This window comes from Humulus lupulus, chromosome 3 (assembly GCF_963169125.1).
Source record: "Humulus lupulus chromosome 3, drHumLupu1.1, whole genome shotgun sequence".
Classification (NCBI taxonomy): domain Eukaryota; kingdom Viridiplantae; phylum Streptophyta; class Magnoliopsida; order Rosales; family Cannabaceae; genus Humulus; species Humulus lupulus.
Window position 1 is genome coordinate 5,683,539 of NC_084795.1, and position 21,112 is coordinate 5,704,650.

At 38.5% G+C, this 21,112-nt stretch overlaps 2 protein-coding genes and 2 pseudogenes across 3 annotated transcripts; 2 read left to right on the forward strand and 2 right to left on the reverse strand.

Moving 5' to 3' along the window:
• Positions 1-2,765: 2,765 nt before the first annotated feature.
• On the reverse strand, positions 2,766-6,403 carry LOC133821911 (uncharacterized). Of its 2 annotated transcripts, none has more exons than XM_062254084.1 (4): positions 6,334-6,403; positions 3,696-5,448; positions 3,073-3,590; positions 2,766-2,984 (listed from the first exon to the last, which is right to left on the reverse strand). In XM_062254084.1, exons 2-4 carry the CDS (start codon positions 4,515-4,517, stop codon positions 2,843-2,845), a joined length of 1,482 nt encoding a protein of 493 aa, XP_062110068.1. In that variant the 5' UTR covers positions 4,518-5,448; positions 6,334-6,403; the 3' UTR covers positions 2,766-2,842. The 2 variants fall into 2 exon arrangements, with proteins under 2 accessions (XP_062110068.1, XP_062110067.1); XM_062254083.1 differs by lacking the exon at positions 6,334-6,403 and having other exon boundaries at positions 3,696-4,511; positions 4,591-4,611.
• Positions 6,404-6,798: 395 nt separating this feature from the next.
• LOC133821912 (receptor-like kinase TMK4) lies at positions 6,799-11,289 on the forward strand. The gene is made up of 5 exons (XM_062254085.1): positions 6,799-8,356; positions 8,874-8,909; positions 9,066-9,101; positions 9,292-10,399; positions 10,731-11,289. The coding sequence occupies exons 1-5, from the start codon at positions 7,012-7,014 to the stop codon at positions 10,756-10,758; spliced, it is 2,553 nt and encodes an 850-aa protein (XP_062110069.1). The 5' UTR covers positions 6,799-7,011; the 3' UTR covers positions 10,759-11,289.
• Positions 11,290-13,760: 2,471 nt separating this feature from the next.
• On the forward strand, positions 13,761-14,805 carry LOC133821748 (rust resistance kinase Lr10-like; annotated as a pseudogene).
• Positions 14,806-16,071: 1,266 nt separating this feature from the next.
• Positions 16,072-18,401, reverse strand: LOC133821913 (receptor-like kinase TMK4; annotated as a pseudogene).
• Positions 18,402-21,112: the final 2,711 nt, after the last annotated feature.

Consider the following 21,112-nt stretch of genomic DNA (forward strand, 5'->3'; position numbering starts at 1 on the left):
ATGGTTACTCGGTAGCTACTCGATGCAAGCTTGATGGTCATGTTTTTCAACATCATTAAAATACCATTTGTGTTTGTGTTTTTTTATTTCAGGTTCTACTATTTACGTATTTGTTTCTTACAACGGTGTTTGGGAAATGCATGGTAGGAAATGGTATTTTAAGGATGCTGAAGGTGAAGTGATACCAGTAGAGAATGATGTCACTTACTTGCAACTACTTGACATACTGCACGAGACATTTCAGGTGGATAGAGAGGTGTATGAATTGAAACTCGAGGTGCCATACGTATGCGGCGAGCAACCATTTGCACCGGTTCAATTGAAGAATGATCGTCAAGTTCGTGTATTCTTAGGAATAAGCTTGAATGAACGGGTAGTCTTATGTGTGACTCCACTTAAGAAGAATGTCATATCAGATCCTTCTCCTAGTGTGAACAAAAAAGACACGACTAGTATTGATCCATCTCCTGCAGGTAGCAGTTACAAGCATCTTAGCGAGGTGGGCACTTTTGTTCCAGTTACTGATCCGATGGCTACTATTCAGCTTGATATACCACAAGGAGGTCCCACAGGTGTGCTTGAGGCATATGAGTACGATCCCTATGTGAATGATGATCCAGTTGGTAATTGCTTTGAAGATAATGATGATGGTTCCGAGGATGACTCGTATTATAGTGCAGATGTTTCAAATGAGGAGTTAAACATTTCCCAAGCCCAACAAGTAGAAGAAGAGTCAGGACTGCCTCTTGCACAGGCACCTCTCCCAACTCAAGGACGCCGAGCACCTGCTCGAAGCAGTAATCAACCTGCTAGGACAGAAGATAACACTGGGTGGAGGGAGACAATTGTATCAAGAGAAGATCACACCAGATGGAGTGCCCCAATGTTTACAAAAGAAGATATTGAAGCATCTGCTAAAACCCATTCCTCATCATCTGGTGGACCAATGGGAGAAATATATGTTGGGAAGACTTTTGAGGACAAGAATGATTTAAAAACCAAAGCTGCTCTATTTGCAATGAAGAATAACTTTGAGTATATGGTGAAAAAGTCTGGTACTGACGTGTGGTATATCACATGCAAAGATCCTGACTGTTGTTGGAGATTGAGAGAGAAAAAACAACCAATGTCCCCCATGTTTGAGATCACGGTATACAAGAGCGTACACACATGCTCACTAGAAGTGCGACAAAAAGGTCATCGTCAAGCTGCACCGTGGGTCGTTGGACACCTCATAAAGAACAAATACGCAGTTGATGGGACTAGTTACATGGCAAACAACATAAAGGAGGATATGAAGAAATTTTTTGGTATTGATATGAGTTATGAAAAGGCATGGAGATGTAGAGAGAAGGCACTTACGTATGTTAGGGGGACATATGAGGATTCGTATTGCAAGTTGCCATCCTACTTGCACATGTTGCAGCAAAAGAATCCAGGTACAATTACTGATTTTGTCACTGAAGATGGTCGTTTCCTAGATTGCTTCTTTGCCCTTGGAGTTTGTAGGAGAGGATTCAGATTTTGTCGTCCTGTGATATGTGTGGATGGCACGTTCTTGAAGAATAAGTACGGTGGCCACATGCTATGTGCCGTTGCTTTGGATGCGAATAGTCATTTATATCCAATTGCCTTCGGGTTGGTGGATAGTGAGAACCACAACTCGTGGAAATATTTCATGACGAAGTTGAAGGAAGCCATTGGGGACGTTGATGACTTGGCTTTCGTGTCAGATAGGCATGCGAGTATTATTCATGCTCTAGAGGTTGTCTTTCCTGATGCCTACCACGGCGCATGCTACCATCACATCAGTATGAATGTGAAAGCCAAGTTCAAGACTGATCACTGTCACAGTGAGATGTGGGCAGCAGCCTATGCATGGAAGAAGACGAAATTTCTAAAGCATTATGAAAATATTAAGCGAATGGATCCTCCTATAGCAGCCTATTTGGAGGGAATTGGTTTCGATAAGTGGTCTCGTCCTTTCTTTCCTGGAAAACGATACAATATAATGACTAGCAACTACGCTGAAAGCTTCAACAACAAGACCAAGGATGCAAGAACCTTTCCAGTTACAATTTTTTTAGATTCATTCGGTTCACACTACAGTCTTGGTTTTCTGAACGACGTAGTGTGACAGAGAAGACTACCACCAAATTATCCACCCTGATGGAGGCAGATGTATCGAACAATGCTGACAAAGGAAGGTTCATGATTGTCTATGCCCTTGGTCAATTCGAGTTTCATGTAACTGGTGCAGACAGCGATGCTGAGGTGAATTTGATGACGAAATCATGCTCATGTGGGGTATTCCAGCTCATAGGCACACCTTGTCCCCATGCAGCTGCAGCAGCTATAGAGCGTGGAGTGAACCTTTACTCTTTGTGTTCGCCGTTTTACACCATTGAGTCATGGAGGAATTCGTACAAAGAAACCATTTACCCAACTGGGAACGAGGATGACTGGATACTTCCAGATGACATTAAGAATATGGTAGTTGGTGTACCCATAGAGAAACAACAAGTTGGTCGCCCAAAAAAACCAAAGCTAGGAAGACCAAGGACAAATCGTTGGCCATCTGGCGGGGAAAAACCAGTTACAATGCCTAAGTGTAGTAGATGTGGTGGTCGTGGCCACAACAAATCCTCATGCAAAGCTCGGCTTTGAGTTTATTTTTTGTTGTATTTTATTTAAACTTGAAGTTGAAGGTTATTTTTCGTTTTCTTTTTTTATTGTCGTTAATGAATTTTGGTTGTTAATTGTCGTTAATAAAAAGATACTCGACTCAAAAAAATTTCTTAAAAATCTACATTTTAAGCAAATAAATATAACATGAGAATGTTCAATGTCTAACATTCTGATACCATAAGTCAACTGTCCATTTGTTTCTGAACAACTCCATGTTGTCATCGCAAATCGTGTCAAGTGGTAGCCTACCCAATAAGTGTTCGATGTGCTTGATGGCGTACACACCACAATCTCCACTGTAACCAAAACATAAATTGCATTAGTAACAAAATCAACATGGAATTTAATTTAAAAAACTTGAATAAAAACTAGACTTTTGTTTACCTGACTTTGGTTTGGGGTACTGAATCAACTGGCATGCGGTGCACATTGAACTCTTTGCATCTTTTAGCTCCAGGTGGAATCGTCAACCGAGGGTCGTCCTTGAAAAGTTGTGACTGCAATAACAACGATGGGAACAAAGTAGACCATGACTTCATAAAAGATTGCAGTTGTTTATCACTTATCACGGTCACGTCCGAATCATAAACATTCAGAGTCCAAGTAGAAATGGAGGCTTCAACTGCAAACCAATGCGCTTGAAGGTAGTTCTGGCACCAATATACAGTGTCTACTCCCTTCCACGATGCCAGAAATTGATTGTCAATTCCCGTAATCATTGATATCACATCTGAATCCCACAAAAACCTTTTCTTATCCGCTTCCTTGGCATTCTGATATGCATCATAACGGGCCGGTACCACTTGTGAGAACATAATATTCATCACAACACCATCTTGCCGATACGCCCCGGGATAGAACTGTCGATGCCTACGTAGCATATGCATGGCCGCATCAATATGCTGCAAAAATGATTGGAAAGTAATTAATCAGCCTATCGAAACCCCTATTGAACCCACTGCTTATACCAGATAACAAATATTAATAAATTTAATAAAATTACTTACCCCATCATCGATCCAAAACTGTGGTGTCTTCATCGTCAGAAACCAACTCGGACCATACACACCAGATTGGACATCCTTCTTCGTCTTGTTCGGAATATCTCCAAGCAACCACTTGCCGACCGTTCTGTACTGTGTAGCAAGTGGCTTCTTTAGAGGGTCGAGGACTAATGGCACGTCATCAATCGCATCCAAACGAGATTTCTTTCTGGTTGGGTCGGTGTAGTCTTCAAATTTCTTAGGTTTGCGTCTTTTCCTCTTGGCCAATTGAAACTCTACACCAGCAACATCCCCAGGTTCTATAATAGCAACACCTGGGGTCTCAGGATTTGCTGTGAGTACTATCGGGGGAGGAGTGCCTATGTCATGTGAGACAAAATCATCTGGGAGGTCAAGTGAGTCGGAATCAGAATCAGAATCATTTGGAAGATCTTGTACGAATGTCAAGATCTTATTGACAGCATCCATGATGACCGCCTGGTTCTCTAGGATGGTATCCTGACGACTCTCGACTCGCTCCAACCTCTCCAACACCTCCCGTAAATCAGGTTGATCAGGACTGGGGTGTACCGATGGGGCTGGGGCCGAGGGTGTGGGGTCGATGGGGACTGGGGTATCCTCATCATCAGGGCCATCAACAAAAATATTTGCTGCATTCGCAACCTCAGCAGCTATCTCCGCCACCTTCTCAAAATCAGTGGGAGTTTCTACCTCTTCTTCTTGGTCCAACCCGGGATACAAGGGAGCATCACCCTCCGTCAGAGCGCTATAATAATCTATCTCCGAAGGCCGGGGCTTCAACATGGACAACACAATCAACTGCATCAAATACAAAGCATTAAGTCAGTTTGAAACCACCAAAGAATACTCTATTTTGACATAATATAGCAGAACTTACACTCGTCTTCTTGAACATCGATGCAAGGTCGGCCTTCGAAATAGGACGCTCCTTATTGCTCGACCAACTAAGCATCCTCGGAAACTGGTTTCCATGGTTAATACCATACTCACGTGCAAACTGCTGGATGGCTTCATATGCCCAATACTGCAATGCAGGGACATAACCATACAAACTGTATTTTGCTTCTTTCTGTTTCCCCTTAACTTCCTTTTTCTTCTCATAGTTCCTTTTCTGATGATGCATGTCTTTCTTACATGAATCCATAAGCTTGTTAAAAGACACCTTCCCCCATGGGTAAGTAAAGAAGTACTCAGTGTCCTCCACCATCTTCAGCGAATCTATCCAGACATTTAACTTGCCCTCTCGTGCAAGTAAAACCCCCTCAACAAAGAAACATAGGCCCAACTTGTAGGCATCTTCAACTACAGTGCAGTTTTTTAAAGCAGCCTCCAAATGCATTAACTTCACTGTTTCTTCATCATTAAAGTACTCCTTGATTAAGCGGTCACTAGTCAAGTGTTTCTTCAAATCAGTCTCAGATGGCCCGGAACTGAAGTTCAACCCCGTAACCAAAGCAAACTCGCCTCTACCAAATCTGCAGGGTCTAGATCCCAAATGTAAATGCAACTCATCCTCTTTGAAGCACTGGATCTTGCGCAACATTAATTGATGCATGAGAGATGCAGAGAAGTCCAATTTCTCAGCCATGAAAAATTGTTTGAATGGGGATTCCTTCACCCTTTCTATCAACCCGAGCTCCTCAAACTTGTCCTTGATTGTTTTAAAGTAACCATTGCCCCTATATGTGACTCGTCCAGGAAAGTGATCTGTCAAGGGTAAAAGATACTTCGGCATCTGCAAAAAATAAAGATAACAATAATACAGTTAAATAAAGTCGCATGAAAAATCCATAAATAAACATACATGCAACCATCGAACCCATCTCGAACACCCATCGAACCCCAACCCGAGTACCCATCGAACCCCCTATCGAACCCCTAGAGCATGCATCGAACCACCATCGAACCCAACATAAGACCCAATCCATCGAGCATGCATTGAACCCCCATCGAGCATGCATCTAATTTCTTAGTTTTAAACCCGGAACCCATAATGGGCCTACCCCATCGAACCCCTAAGGCCTACCCTATCGAACCAACATCGACAAGCATCGAACCCAACAAATACCAAACCCATCGAGCATGCATCGAACCCCATCGAGCATGAATCGAACCCAACAAATACACAACCCATCGAGCATGCATCGATCCCCCATCGAGCATCGAACCTAAACTTGGAACCCTTAACGACTTAACCTATCGAACCCCCATCGAGCATGCATCGAACCCCCCCATCGAGCATCGAACCTAAACTTGGAACCCTTAACGGCTTAACCTATTGAACCCCCATCGAGCATGCATCGAACCCCCCCCCCCCCCCATCGAGCATGCATCGAACCCCCATCGAGCATCGAACCTAAACTTGGAACCCTTAACGTCTTAACCTATCGAACCCCCATCGAGCATGCATCGAACCCCCATCGAGCATGCATCGAACCTCCCATCGAGCAACCTTACAGACCCACAAAAATCCCAGGCTTCACTAAAACATACCCACACTATTCCATACCCAAAACAAACCAGATTAATCCATACACACAAACAATCCCACACTAATCCATACACAAACAATTCCACACTAATCCATACACATACACACAAACACAAACAATAAGCTTACCTTTGTTTTGGGTATGGAGAAACTTGAACCGTGGGTTTTGGATGACAGACGGCGAGAGGCAAGACGGAGGTGCGGGGTTTCGACGGGGGCAGTGACAGGGGCTCGACGGGGGGCAGCGCGGCTTCGACGGGGGGCAGCGCGGCTTCGACGGGGGCCGCGACGGGGACTCGAACCGAGAGTTTGAGAGAGAAAGCTTGAGAGAGAGAGAAAGGTTGAGAAACCGACGGGGAGATCTGGGTAGTTCAATGGTCGGGGGGTTGGGAGTTTGTGACCGAGAGTTTGAGAGAGAGAGGGAGAATCAAAACTGGGATTGGGGGGAATTGTGACAGGGGTATTTTCGGTACTAGCAAAAATTTTGGCATTATTTTGTATTACACCACACTATTAAGCATAAAAAGTCAAATTTCCCTTCTCAAATCAAGATATTATAAAAAAAAAAAATTGTAGTCATTCTCTCTATATTTAATATATATATACTTTTAAATAGAATGGATGAGCACTAGTCTTAGTCTCAGCAAAAGTCTACCCTCAAGTCCTGCGGCGACTCAAGGGCAAAACTGTAAACTTTTAATAACAAAAACTTAATTAAAAGCGCGCGAAGTGGCCGTAGCAGAGACGCTGAAGCTGTAAAGCGAAGGCACCACCAAACCGGACCACACTGACTCACACATTCAACAAATGAAGCTCTCTCAGTTGACTTCAAAAGCTTCTACTTCCCGGTTCTTTCTCATCCTCGCCGCCACCATCGCCGTCGCTGCCGTAGACAATGACGACGCCGTGATGTCGAGCCTCCTCGAGGCCATATCTCCCGCCCCAACCGGCTGGTCTCACTCTGCTCACTATTGCTCCGAATGGAAAGGCGTAAACTGTAGCTCCTCCGGTCGAGTCACTACCATCAACTTAGCCAATCTCGATCTAACGGGAACTCTCCCTTCCAATCTCGCTTCTCTCTCTGAACTAACTCACTTCAATCTCCGAGGCAACCGCTTCTCTGGGCCATTGCCTTCCTTCGCCAACCTTTCTTTGCTCGAAGAAATCTTCCTTGACCACAACAAGTTCAACTCCGTACCCCCTGGTTGTTTCCAAGGACTCACCAGTTTGGTGGACTTGACTATGGATCAAAATGACGATCTCTTCGTGTGGGCTTTTCCCATTGAGCTTACTGGATCTCGAAGCTTGGTTAATCTAAGCATGGTCAGTTGTAATGTAAATGGTTCCATTCCAGACATCTTCTTCGGTTCCTTCCCGAACTTGCGAAACTTGAACCTTTCTTCCAATCATCTCAGTGGAGTTTTGCCTCCGAGCTTCCCCGACTCAGGAATTCAGAAACTCTCGCTTTCTCAAAACTCTTTCACGGGTCCAATCCCGGACCTGTCGAAGCTAGACACCCTTTCCGAGCTCCAGCTCCAGGGTAATCTATTCACCGGCGTTGTTCCAAGCTCATTGATGTCGATTCGGAGCTTGCGAAAAGTGTCTCTGAGGGACAATCGGTTGCAGGGTCCTCGGCCTTCGTTCCCTCCGTATGTCACCAAGGTTGATGTTCTGGGTGTCAACAGCTATTGTAAGGACACTGCAGGACCTTGCGATAGGCAGGTAGATGTGTTGCTTGAGGTTGCTAGAGATTTGGGGTATCCTTTTGTGCTGGCAAATTCTTGGCCAGGGAATGATGTGTGCAAAGGATGGATATACGTCAAATGCGATCCACTAGGCAAAAACGTTACGTTGGTGAATTTTCACAAGCGCTCTTTCACAGGGAAGATCTCCCCTGCTTTCGCCAATCTTACAGAGTTGCAGAGGTTGTGGTTGAATGACAATAAGTTGACCGGTCCCATACCGGATATCTTAACACTCTTGCCTCGTCTTCAGCTTCTTAATGTTTCTAATAACAATCTTAGTGGAACAATTCCTACGTTTCAATCGACGGTGAGATTAGATACTACTGGTAATCCACTTTTGGGGAATCATACTTCTAGCTTGGAGCTTAGTGGGACTTCATCCAATGGTACTTCACCGGATTTCTATGGTATAAATCTTTGCATAGTTATTGATGTCTTTTTTTCTTTTCTCTTTTGTCAAATTGTTGTGAAAAAAATTAGAGAATTGGTAAGGGTCACAGGTGTTGTCGTATTGCTAATCAAGGTCACCTGTCAAATTAACTTGTCCAATATCTGTCTACTAACACATCACTTAATTTTCCTTTCATTAAAAAGTTGTTAACTCCTTTAGTAATATGAGTTGTCAAAATTAAGTGATTTGTTGGTACAGAGATCTTAATTAGTAACACCTTCTAGAAGAGGATATTTTAGAGTTGTTTACAGAGGAGAAGGGGACAAACATTTCTAGTCCTCACACGTGATTACTACCTTTTACAAAGTTTCCTAGAAAATACTTTGTGCTTTGTCCCAACCCAAGAGAAATCCTGGAAGCAGAATTATAGTGATTAGTACTTAGTTATTTCGGTAGTTGTTTTGTCTACTTGTCCCAAAGAAGCCTATTTTTTTTAGTGAATATTTGCTAATGCTTTCATGAATTATTTGCAGGAGAAAGCAACATCAATCTGGTTAAAGCAGCAACAGGTAAAATTATCATTAGCCTACTTTATACTGATTTAGATCTATATCTAGCTTTTTTTTTTTTTTTTTTTTTGGCTTTTTCGACTCTTCTAAATTAAAAAAAATAAACTAAACTCTTATTTGAATGAAGGGTTTTCTTACTTTATTTTTATTTTGCAGGAAAAGGAAGAGATTTCATGGTTAAATTTGCAATAGGTAAAATTATTGTCAATTCCCACTTCAAGTAATTATGGTGAAAGATAACCTTTCTTCTATCAGTTCTTCAAAAAATTACTTTAAACAAAATAAACATTACACCAGAAAAGAGTGTAGTAAGTTTCAGTTTGTGTAATTTTCTTTAATATGATTTGAAGTATAAGTTTTTTCATTTTTTTCACTAATGCAGCTGCAATAGCCGTTGCAATTGGGCTAGTCATGATAATGCTGCTATTCTGCCTAAAGAAGTTTCCAATAAAAAAATTAATCTTCTTCTGGAAGAAGCAGAATACGGCTCATCGAAACATTGAGACTTTTCTAAGGAACTGTGGGCCACTTCAAGTTAGAAGATATAGCTATTCTGAGGTTAAGAAAATGACAAACTCCTTCAAAGAAAAATTAGGCCAAGGAGGGTTTGGTAGTGTCTACAAAGGAAAGTTAGTCGATGGCTCTCTTGTTGCTGTGAAGGTGTTAAATGAGTCAAAGACAGCTAATGGAGAAGATTTCATCAATGAGGTGGCAACCATCAGCAGAACTTCTCATATCAACATTGTCTCTTTGTTGGGTTTTTGTTTTGAGAGTGCAAAAAAAGCTCTCATTTATGAGTTCATGCTCAATGGATCCCTTGAGAAGTTTGTCTTTCAAGATATTGCAAATGAAAATAATCACAAGTTGGATTGGGTAACACACTATCAGATTTCACTTGGCATTGCTAGGGGATTAGAGTACTTGCATCGCGGTTGCAACACAAGGATCTTGCATTTTGATATCAAGCCTCATAATATTCTTCTTGATGCAGACTTTGTGCCCAAAATCTCAGATTTTGGCCTTGCTAAGATTTGTAGCAGACAAGAGAGTCTGAGCTCTATGTTGGGTCCAAGAGGTACTGTTGGATACATTGCTCCTGAAATCATCAATAGAAACTTTGGAGTGATTTCGTACAAGTCTGATGTCTATAGTTATGGGATGATGGTTTTAGAAATTGTGGGAGGGAGACAAAATATTAATATTCAAGCTAATAATACTAGTGAAATATATTTTCCACACTGGGTTTATTGCCGACTCAAGTTCGACCAAGAACTTTGCCTTAAGAGAGTGAGTGATGAAGAAGATAAAAAAATAGTGAAGAAGATGGTAATTGTGAGCTTGTGGTGTGTACAAGCTGACCCTGCAAACAGACCAACCATGAGCAAAGTGATAGAAATGTTGGAAGGGAGTGTTGATTCCTTGGAAATACCACCGAGTCCTTTCTCGTCTACTTGTTCATCCTCACTGCTTTCAGGAGTGTTTGGTATGAGGTAAAGTGAATGTGAGAATGAGAATTTAAATCACTTCTCATGTTTGTTTCAAATTTTTAGGAGTAAAGTTAATAATTTTTGTAGCCCCACATATATTTTAAGAGTAAAGTGAACTATTTTATACACTTTAATATTTCATTCATTCTAAGTTCCTGATAAGTATATTTTTGTATAAAGTTTACCTTTCTACTTATCAGATTTTGTGTTCATAAGTAGTGTGTTTGGGGATAGCTAGAATCGTTTTGTTAATTTGATTCATTTAATCTAAATTATTATTTTTAAGGATAATTGTATATTTTTGATGATTTTTGGTTGAATGATGATTTTGTAGGATTCTAACCATTGGAGTAAAGTGTTAAAGAGGAGAAAAATCGAGAAAAGAACAAAAGTACAGAAATCTGAAAGCTGGCCGCTACAGAGAAAAGTCCCTGCCGCTACAAGAGAAACAGAGAGTCTCGTGCCGCGGCAAGGAAAGTTGCATACCGCGGCACGCAAAGCCCATATCGCATATCTGAAGCCTCGTGCCGCGGCAAGGAAATATGGATGCCGCGGCACGCGTTAAAATTCAAATCCAAATTCGATTTTTCTTAATTTTTAGACGGGAAATAAAAGGGGGATTAGGTCATATTCGTGAATTAAGTTTTAGATACACGATTTTAGAGAGAGGAACACAGAGAGAGCGGAGGAGAAGAAGGAGGATCGCATTCAACCTTTTCAATAGTTTTCTTCTTCTCTAAACTCTTTTATTCTTTGATTCTGGTTATGTTTTTAATCATGATTGTTGGCTAAGTTTCTTTTAGGTTAAGGGTTATTCAAAACCCAGACATGAATGTTTGATTTGAGATGTGAATATTGTTCTTGATTTCCATAATGTTAAATTGCTTCTATTCTTCTATGCCTATTGTATGAAATATTGTGATTCCTTGTTAGGGTGTACAACTAATTAGGGCTTGCATTATTTACTGTCATCTTAGAATTTCTATTCACCTAATAGTTTAGGATTCTAAGTGTTTGTGATAAATTGCAATTGATGATGTGGTCAAAAACATTGTTGATTGTGATGAAGAATAGAACCTAGGTTAAATGAATTAAATGCTTCATTGATTTATTGCCTAGATTAACCTATCTCCACTGTTGTTAATGCTTTTACTAAATTAAATGAATCGTATGCTTAATAGGTTTGTTGTTTGGTAAAAAGAATTAATTATTGAGCGCTTAGCCGTAATTGATTGTGATAGGGAGATTGAGATAATTGACTGCTTAAGCGTTATCTGTAGGGTTAATAGTTTAATTGGGAATCGGAATAATATTCATTATTGATATAATTGCATGACTGTCTGAGGTGGAGAATAATTCTTAACCATCTTTAAAATCGTTGTTAATCTCTTCTTGCTATCAATTGTTTTCTTAATTTTTGCTTTTACTTTTACTTTCCAAAACCACCCTTTCCAATTTAACTTTGTTAAGCTTTTGTGAATAATAAACTGAATATAGTTCCCTTGGGTTCGACCTCTATTTGCCGTTATACTAAATAATTGGTTTGAGAGTAAATAAAATATTTGTTAAATTTGGTACGCAATACGACACGCATCAGTTCCTCTACATTTTCCAAGATTACTCAACTACTAAATAATTTCCCTTTTTTTTTTTTTAATAAATAATTTAGTATCCTCATCTTATGAAGACATGAAACTTTTATGTTGTAGGTATCTCAATTAATGAGAATATATAGCATTGTTTTTTCTTTATGCTTTTTTGTAAAATAATATCAAAATTATTATAATTAATTGTACAGGTTTGAAAAAGACGTTCAGAACAAATACATTTAAATTGTTATGTTTGAATAATGCATACTCATTCCAAATATATATCATTATTCAATTGAAAAGGCACAAATATATATATATATATATATTGAAGAAATATGTATATGGGTAGAAAAATACTTAGCCATTCTATTGATATCACCACCATATTTATACAAGAAAAGGAAGATCTAGACTTTAAGCCTAAGCCTACACTCACGCTCATCCTTAGCTGTAGGCCAAAACTTAAGCCTTAATATCATAATACAATTAAAGAAATTATTTCCCTAATATACATGATATTATAATAAATGGCAATATATGAGAATATGCCAATACCCCCCTCAAGTTGGAGCATGTGGATTAAGAATGCCCAACTTGGAGAGGAGGAATTCAAATTGTCGCGTACCCAGGAGCTTGGTGAAAATGTCAGCCAATTGAACAGTAGCAGGGACATAAGAAGGAAGAATGGTACCATCTTCGATAACATCACGGACAAAATGACAATATGCTTTAATGTGCTTTGTGCGTTCATTGAAAACCGGATTCTGAGCAATATGTAAAGCTGACTGACTGTCACAATATAGACCAATAGCAGCAGGATGTTGAATGCCCAAACTCAAGAGAAGTCCCTTCAACCATTTCAGCTCACAAGTAATAGATGCCATAGAGAGGTATTTGGCTTCTGCAGAAGAACGAGCCACTGTTTGTTGTTTTTTGGTTTTCTAGGAAATTGGAGAATGGCCAAGAGACACAAGCCAACTAGAGAGAGATCGACGAGTAAGAGGACATGCTGCCCAATCTGAATCACACCAACCTGTTAAAGATAGAGAACTATCAGCTCTGAGTAAGATGCCCTGTCCAGGAGAACCCTTCAAATAGCGAACCACACACAAGGTTGCTTCCCGATGTTCTTGCCTTAGTGCCTGCAGAAACTGTGATAGGATATGAACAGAGTATACCAAATGAAGGCGAGTGACAGAAAAATAAATTAGGCGACCAATCAAGCGCCTATAAGACTTCGGGTTAGACAAAGGATCCCCAGAAGCATGTGCTAGCCGATGATTCTGCTCAATGGGAAAGGATATGGGCTTGGCACCCAAAAGCCCAGTCTCAGAGATGATGTCAAGAGAATACTTTCGTTGACAAAGAAAAATGCCCTGAGGACTACGTGCCACCTCCATGCCAAGGAAATATTTAAGAACCCCAAGATCTTTCATATGGAAACAAGTGCTCAAATAGTTCTTAAACGTACTTTGGCTATTTTGCAGGAAACAGAAGAGAATTCAAGGATATTGTTGCAATAGGTAAAATTATTGTCAATTCCCACTTTAAGTAATTATGGTGAAAGATAACCTCTCTTCTATACATTTTTTTGGGTAATTTACTTTAAACAAAATAAACATTTCACGAGATATACTTAACACAACAAGGGAGTCATACATTAATTTTAAAAAAGAGTGTAGTAAGTTTCAGTTTGTGTAATTTTCTTTGATAAGATTTGAAGTTTAAGTTTGTCATTTTTTTTCACTAATGCAGCTGCAACAGCTGTTGCAATTGGGCTAATCATGATAATGCTGCTCTTCTGCCTAAAGAAGTTTCCAATAAAAATTTTAATCTTCTTCTGGAAGAAGCAGAATCCTGCTCATCGAAACATTGAGACTTTTCTAAAGAACTGTGGGCCACTCCAAGTTAGAAGATATAGCTTTTCTGAGGTTAAGAAAATGACCAACTCCTTCAAAGAAAAATTAGGCCAAGGAGGTTTTGGTAGTGTCTACAAAGGAAAGTTACATGATGGCTCTCTTATTGCTGTGAAGGTGTTAAATGAATCAAAGACCACTAATGGAGAAGATTTCATCAATGAGGTGGCAACCATTAGTAGAACTTCTCATGTCAACATTGTCTCTTTGTTGGGTTTTTGTTTTGAGGATGCAAAAAAAGCTCTCAATCGAAAATGACTACAACTTGGATTGGGAAACACACTACCAGATTTCACTTGGCATTGCTAGGGGATTAGAGTACTTGCATCGCGGTTGCAACACAAGGATCTTGCATTTCGATATCAAGCCTCACAATATTCTTCTTGATGCAGAATTTGTGCCCAAAATCTCAGATTTTGGCCTGGCTAAGATTTGTAGCAGACAGGAAAGTCTAATCTCTATGTTGGGTCCAACAGGGACTATTGGATACATTGCTCCTGAAATCTTTAGTAGAAACTTTGGAGTGATTTCGTACAAGTCTGATGTCTATAGTTATGGGATGATGGTCTTAGAAATAGTTGGTGGAAGACAAAATGTCAATGTCCAAGCTAATAATACTAGTGAAATATATTTTCCACATTGGGTTTATAGACGACTCGAATTGGATGAAGAAGTTAGCCTGAAGAGAATTAGTGATGAAGAAGATAAAAGAAAAGTGAAGAAGATGATAATTGTGAGCTTGTGGTGTGTGCAGGCTGACCCTGCAAACAGACCAACCATGAGCAAAGTGATAGAAATGTTGGAAGGGAGTGTTGATTCCTTGCAAGTACCACCCAGTCCTTTCTTGTCTTCTAGTTCAACTTCACTTTCTGCTGAGTTTTCTAGCAGTACATGCTTATAGTCCTAAATAAGAAAGTAAACTGGTCTTGATTTTACCGAGTGCACTTTATCAAAATTGTGACAATATGTTATTCATCAAAATGAATAAAAAAGTTAATAGGAAAATTGTTATGTGATTCACTATATATATTTCTACAGTGTCAGCAAACCTTTTGAAAGAAAATGATGCTTGTGAAGGCTGAAAGTATGTTAATGGTGATTCAGATGGGAAATGTTGTAACAGTCAATTTTCTTAAGTGGCATTTCTCAGGGACGATCTCCCATGCTTTTGCTAATCTTACAATGTTGAAGAGTTTATTGTTGAATATGAAAGTAGTCTCACTGGTTTGATACCAATTAGCTTGACCCTTTTGTCTCAATTTGAGGTTCTTGATGGAGCCAGCTTGGCCTTTGGCTCAGTACAAGAACTGCAGTGTTTTAAAAAACTGCAATTTTATAATGGTTATATAAGAAACAGAGTGATTATTATTATTTTTTCTTTCCGGGACATTGTCCCAAACATGGTGTATCTTTGTTATTAATAGTTGCCTAGTACTTATTGATGAGAGTTAAACCCTGCAATAAACCTTGACAACATGACGTACTACCTAAGTATTGTGAACTTATTGAAGTAGCAAGTCAAGATTCAATGAAAGCTTAAATAACATGTAAAGGAATCACACAAAGTAATTTTTACAAGGTTCACCACTACACAAAATAATAGCTAATTCTTGGGACCTAGTCCAGAGTAAGGGTGGCAATTCGTGTTATCGTGTCATAATTGTGTCGACACGATTATGACATGACACGATTAGAGTAAACCCGTACACGACACGATTATTATTCGTGTCAGAAATCCAAACCCGTACACGACACGATTATCTTAGCGGGTCACACGTGTCGACACGATAACACGTTTAATAAATTTATCATTTGACACAAATCTAAAACTGACATGATTAATACACAATTAAACGTGTAATGACACGACACGAAATTGACACGATTAACATAATATAAATAAATTAAATGTTTCTATAATCTTAAACGTGTCTTAAGCGTGTCATTTTCGGGTCAAGCGGGTTGACCCGAAAATGACACGTTTAATAAACGTGTCGCCACGATTATGACACGAAAATTAAATGTGTCACCCAAACCCATTTATTTCGTGTCGTTTTCGAGTCGTGTCCTCATGTCGTATCGAAAATTGTCAGCCCTAATCCAGAGAAAGAAATCCACTAAGATAAAAATGCAAGTTCTACAAAGTATTTTTGATTTTACATTAACAACAAAAAAATCTTTTATAGTTTGTCTCTCTTGCAAATTTCCTTAGATTGATCACTTCAAGTTTTCACACTTGAACTTTCACAGATATGACATTCTTTCAATACTTCACTTGAAGAACATTATTCAACACGGTGGTATCATAACCAATAATACTTATTAAATTTAAATTTTGGCCCGATTTTTCTTTTATGACTATATTGTAGTTATTTAGAGCATCCTGCAAATTTTCATAAAATTCCGAATAATTTACAATGCCGAAAACTAGTTTAAAAACAGTTTGTTGCACGCGTGACTAATTTTTTTATGCGCTTGAAAAATAGCATGTTTAAACCTAGTTTTCGGTACTATAAATTATTCAGAATTTTCTAAAAATTTGGAAGATGCTCTAAATAACTACAATATACACACGACCATAAAAAAAACCATGCCGAAAATTATTCACGGGTCAAAAATACAAAAGATGAGACTTTTTTTGAAGTTCCTACCATAAAATACTTCGTATAGAAAATTTATTTGGAACGGACGAAAACACTTGTGCCCCTTAACAATTCTCTAATTTTTTTCACAACAATTTGACAAAAGAAAAAAGAATAAAATAGACATCAATAACTATGCAAAGATTTATACCAGATAAATCCGGTGAAGTACCATTGGATGAAGTCCCATTATGCTCCAAGCTAGAAGTATGATTCCCCAAAAGTGGATTACCAGAAGTAATTAATCAAACCGTCGATTGAAACGTAGGAATTGTTCCACTAAGATTGTTATAAGAAACATTAAGAAGCTGAAGACGAGGCAAGAGTGTTAAGCTATCCGGTATGGGACCGGTCAACTTATTGTCATTCAACCACAAAATCTGCAACTCTGTAAGATTGGCGAAAGCAGGGGAGATCTTCCCTGTGAAAGAGCGCTTGTGAAAATTCACCGACGTAACGTTTTTGCCTTGTGAATCACATTTCACGTATATCCAGCCTTTGCACACATCATTCCCTCGCCAAGAATCTGCCAGCAAAGAAGGATACCCCAAATCTCTAGCAACCTCAAGCAACACATCTACCTGCCTTTCGCAAGGTCCTGCAGTGTCCTTACAATAGCTGTTGACACCCAGAACATCAACCTTGGTGACATACGGAGGGAACGAAGGCCGAGGACCCTGCAACAGATTGTTCTTCAGAGACACCTTTCGCAAGCTCCGAATCGACATCAATGAGTTTGGAACAACGCCGGTGAATTGATTATCCTGGAGCTGGAGCTCGGAAAGGGTGGCTAGCTTCGACAGGTCCGGGATTGGACCCGTGAAATAGTTTTGAGAAAGCGAGTGTTTCTGAATTCCTGACTCGGGGAAGCTCGGAGGCAAAACTCCACTGAGATGATTGGAAGAAAGGTTCAAGTTTCGCAAGTTCGGGAAGGAACCGAAGAAGATGTCTGGAATGGAACCATTTACATTACAACTGACCATGCTTAGATTAACCAAGCTTCGAGATCCAGAAAGCTCAATGGGAAAAGCCCACAAGGAGAGATCGCCATTTTGATCCATAGTCAAGTCCACCAACCTGGTAAGTCCTTGGAAACAACCAGGGGGTACGGAGTTGAACTTGTTGCGGTCAAGGAATATTTCTTCGAGCAAAGAAAGGTTGGCGAAGGAAGGCAATGGCCCAGAGAAGCGGTTGCCTTGGAGATTGAAGTGAGTCAGTTCAGAGAGAGACGCGAGATTTGAAGGGAGAGTTCCCGTTAGATCGAGATTGGCTAAGTTGATGGTGGTGACTCGGCCGGAGGAGCTACAGTTTACGCCTTTCCATTCGGAGCAATTGTCAGAAGAGTGAGACCAGCCGGTTGGGGCGGGAGATATGGCCTCGAGGAGGCTCGACATCACGGCGTCGTCATTGTCTACGGCAGCGACGGCGATGGTGGCGGCGAGGATGAGAAAGAACCGGGAAGTAGAAGCTTTTGAAGTCAACTGAGAGAGCTTCATTTGTTGAATGTGTGAGCCAGTTGGTCCGGTTTGGTTGTGCCTTGGCTTTACAGCTTCAGCGTCTCTGCTACGGCCAAACCGTACTTCGCGCGCTTTTAATTAAGTTTTTGTTATTAAAAGTTTACAGTTTTGCCCTTGAGTTGCCGCAGGACTTGAGGGTAGACTTTTGCTAAGACTAGTGCTCATTCATTGTATTTAACAAAATGAGAACTTTAACAATGAATTGACTTGTTCTCCAATCACACAAAAAGTTACCTTGTTCTCTAAGAGATTGTCCCAAGCTTTTCCACTAAGAACATATCGAATAGCAAATTTGAGAAGATCAAGAGGGGCATATGTTACTATACTATATAGCCAGATTACTCACCCCAGCCCAGCCCCATGCCCCAATTAGTGATGCACATTTTTTCCATGGGATGGTCTCTTGCGGGGACCCGCCCCTAATGGGGCGGGGGCGTGACTAATACTCTCCGCTCCAACGGGTTTTTTTTAAATTTTTATATATTTTTTAATATTTTATATGTATTTTATATCTTTTTTATGTGTTATTGTAGTATAATGATAATTTTTTTTAATATTTTAAATTTTATTTAGGATAATATTTAATATTTTAAATAATAAATATTGAGCAATATATTAATTTGCATATAATTTATAGTTTTTATTTTTAAAATTTATTTTTTTAAATAAATGAATTCCCTGTGGAGATTTTCTGCACCAATAGTGGACTCCCCACCCCACCCCCAATGGAGAATAAGCGGAGATGAAACAAGAGCGAGGATTAAAAATATAAATGGGAACGGAGACGGGGGAGCACCCCCGCCAATTCCCCGCCCCATATTGGTGCAAACCCCATATTGGCATAGACAGCAATGAAAGTTGCTATCCGATGATGCTCGTTAAGCTCTTCATTTTATTTTATTCCTAAAAGCACTCCAAATATATTAATGAATTTAGAATACAAAGCTTCAAAGTTTGCCGTATTCATAATTGATCATAATTTGTTTTGAGGGTGCAAAAAAAAAAAAAAAAACTCTCACCATTGGCTTAATTGTCTAGGACAGTGGTTCACAATAATTGACTCAAACTTATCACTAATGGAGAATATAACTCTAAATACACATCCCAGCGGAGGAAATCACTGTCTGAATGTATGTAAGGCCTCCATTTAGCTTTGAAGAAGTTGAGACTCAATTTTTTTTTTGAAAGGTTGAGTCACTTCTGTAAATTTGCTAAAAAAACCTGTTTTGTATTCTATTATTTCATTATATAAAATATTTAAAGAGTTTATACATTTTTTTATCATTTGTTTAGATTTTGTATTTTAAAAAATTCATTTTTAAACCTTATATTTTGTAAAATGATTCAAATAGACTCATAAACTCAATTTTAATGAAGAAAAAAATGAATATAACAACACATTTTTTAAGTCGAATGAATTTATTTTTATTCTGAATTGTTAGTTTAGTAAATTATTTGTGATTTCGGTTAAGAAAACTTTGACTAAAATCAGATTTAGGGTTCTATTTGAATTATTTTAGAAAATATAAGATCCAAAATATAATTTATCAAAACACAAAATTTAAACAAATAATTATACAAAATACATATTCCAACAAAATATAAACACTAATATATTTTTTGTATTAAAAGATCAAAAGATAATTTCTTTAATATATATATATATGTACTTTTAAATACAATGGATGAGCATTAGTCTTAACAAAAGTCTACCCTCAAGTCTGGCAGCGACTCAAGGGCAAAACTGTAAACTTTTAATAACAAAAACTTAATTAAAAACGTATGAATTATTACTCAATATTGTGTAGATTATATGTTACACATTTTTGACTTTGAATTTTACAAAGCCATAATTGATATGACTGCTAGAGATGTGATTTTAACTCACATAATGTATATGTAAGTTAAAAAAATCAAGTGGGAATGAGTTTGGAACGTTTTGGAAAAGTTTGGAAAATTGGGTGGTTGAAATGCTCTATGGGCGCGACCAGTGATTGTCCTAGTTCATGACTTGGGGAATAGAAGCCAGCAGCCGCGATAAGTTATATCCTAGGTCGTAGCCAGAGAGGCTGACAACTTTTTTTCCAACTTCAATTTTATCTAATTTTGAACTTTTCAAACAACCAATTAACTCCAAAATCTCTATATTAATTCCATAAAACATCAAATTAAACATTAGTAACAATCATGTGGGCTGTTGGAATTTGAAATTCAAAACGTGTCTTAAAACTCTATAAACAACAGTATATTACTCACTTGTTTGACACACTATTTTCTACCTTATAGAACACTTGGCTAGAAAATCATGAGAGTTATTTTCATTTGAGAGATTCTCTTAGTGCTTGGGATAAAGAGAAATAAACTTTTGAAAAAAATTTGTAAACTGTGTTCAAGTTGGTGATCCGTAATAATATTGCTGAAATAATAAGCTTATTATTAACCGTGTTCAAGTTGTTGTTATTCTTTTCTTATATTGCTTTATCTTCGTATCTTTATTTGTCTATTTACATATTTAATTGTATCTTTATAGCTGTGAACTTTCATCTATATTTCTTTCTCTTCGTCCTTTAATTTATTTATATTATTTTATTATAGAATTGTAAGAGAATTAGTATATTCTATTAAGACAACATATATACATATATTTCTTTCCCTTAATAAAAATTGTGAACTCCCCTCGTACCTAACTCTAGTGAATGTTATAAGAACTATGTAGACCATACAATACAAATTCCAACAAAGTTCGATTGACACATGGACACCATTAAAATTGACTTAAAAAAAAGCAAAAGATGGGTCTGAGTTTCTTGGAACCAGCAAGAGAGAGAGGGAATTGTATTAAAATATTTTTTTTTAATAATTTCCATCGATGACTAAAATTTAAATGGTTTTTATAACAAAGTGTGTGATGACTAATTAATGAGACTCGAATTGATTATTGACCAATTTAATATGGTACAAATTCAACTGTGTATTAAGAAGACATAATCATGTGAATGCTGGAATAAGACAAGGAAAAATGTCTAATGTAATTTCTCTAGTAGTGTTG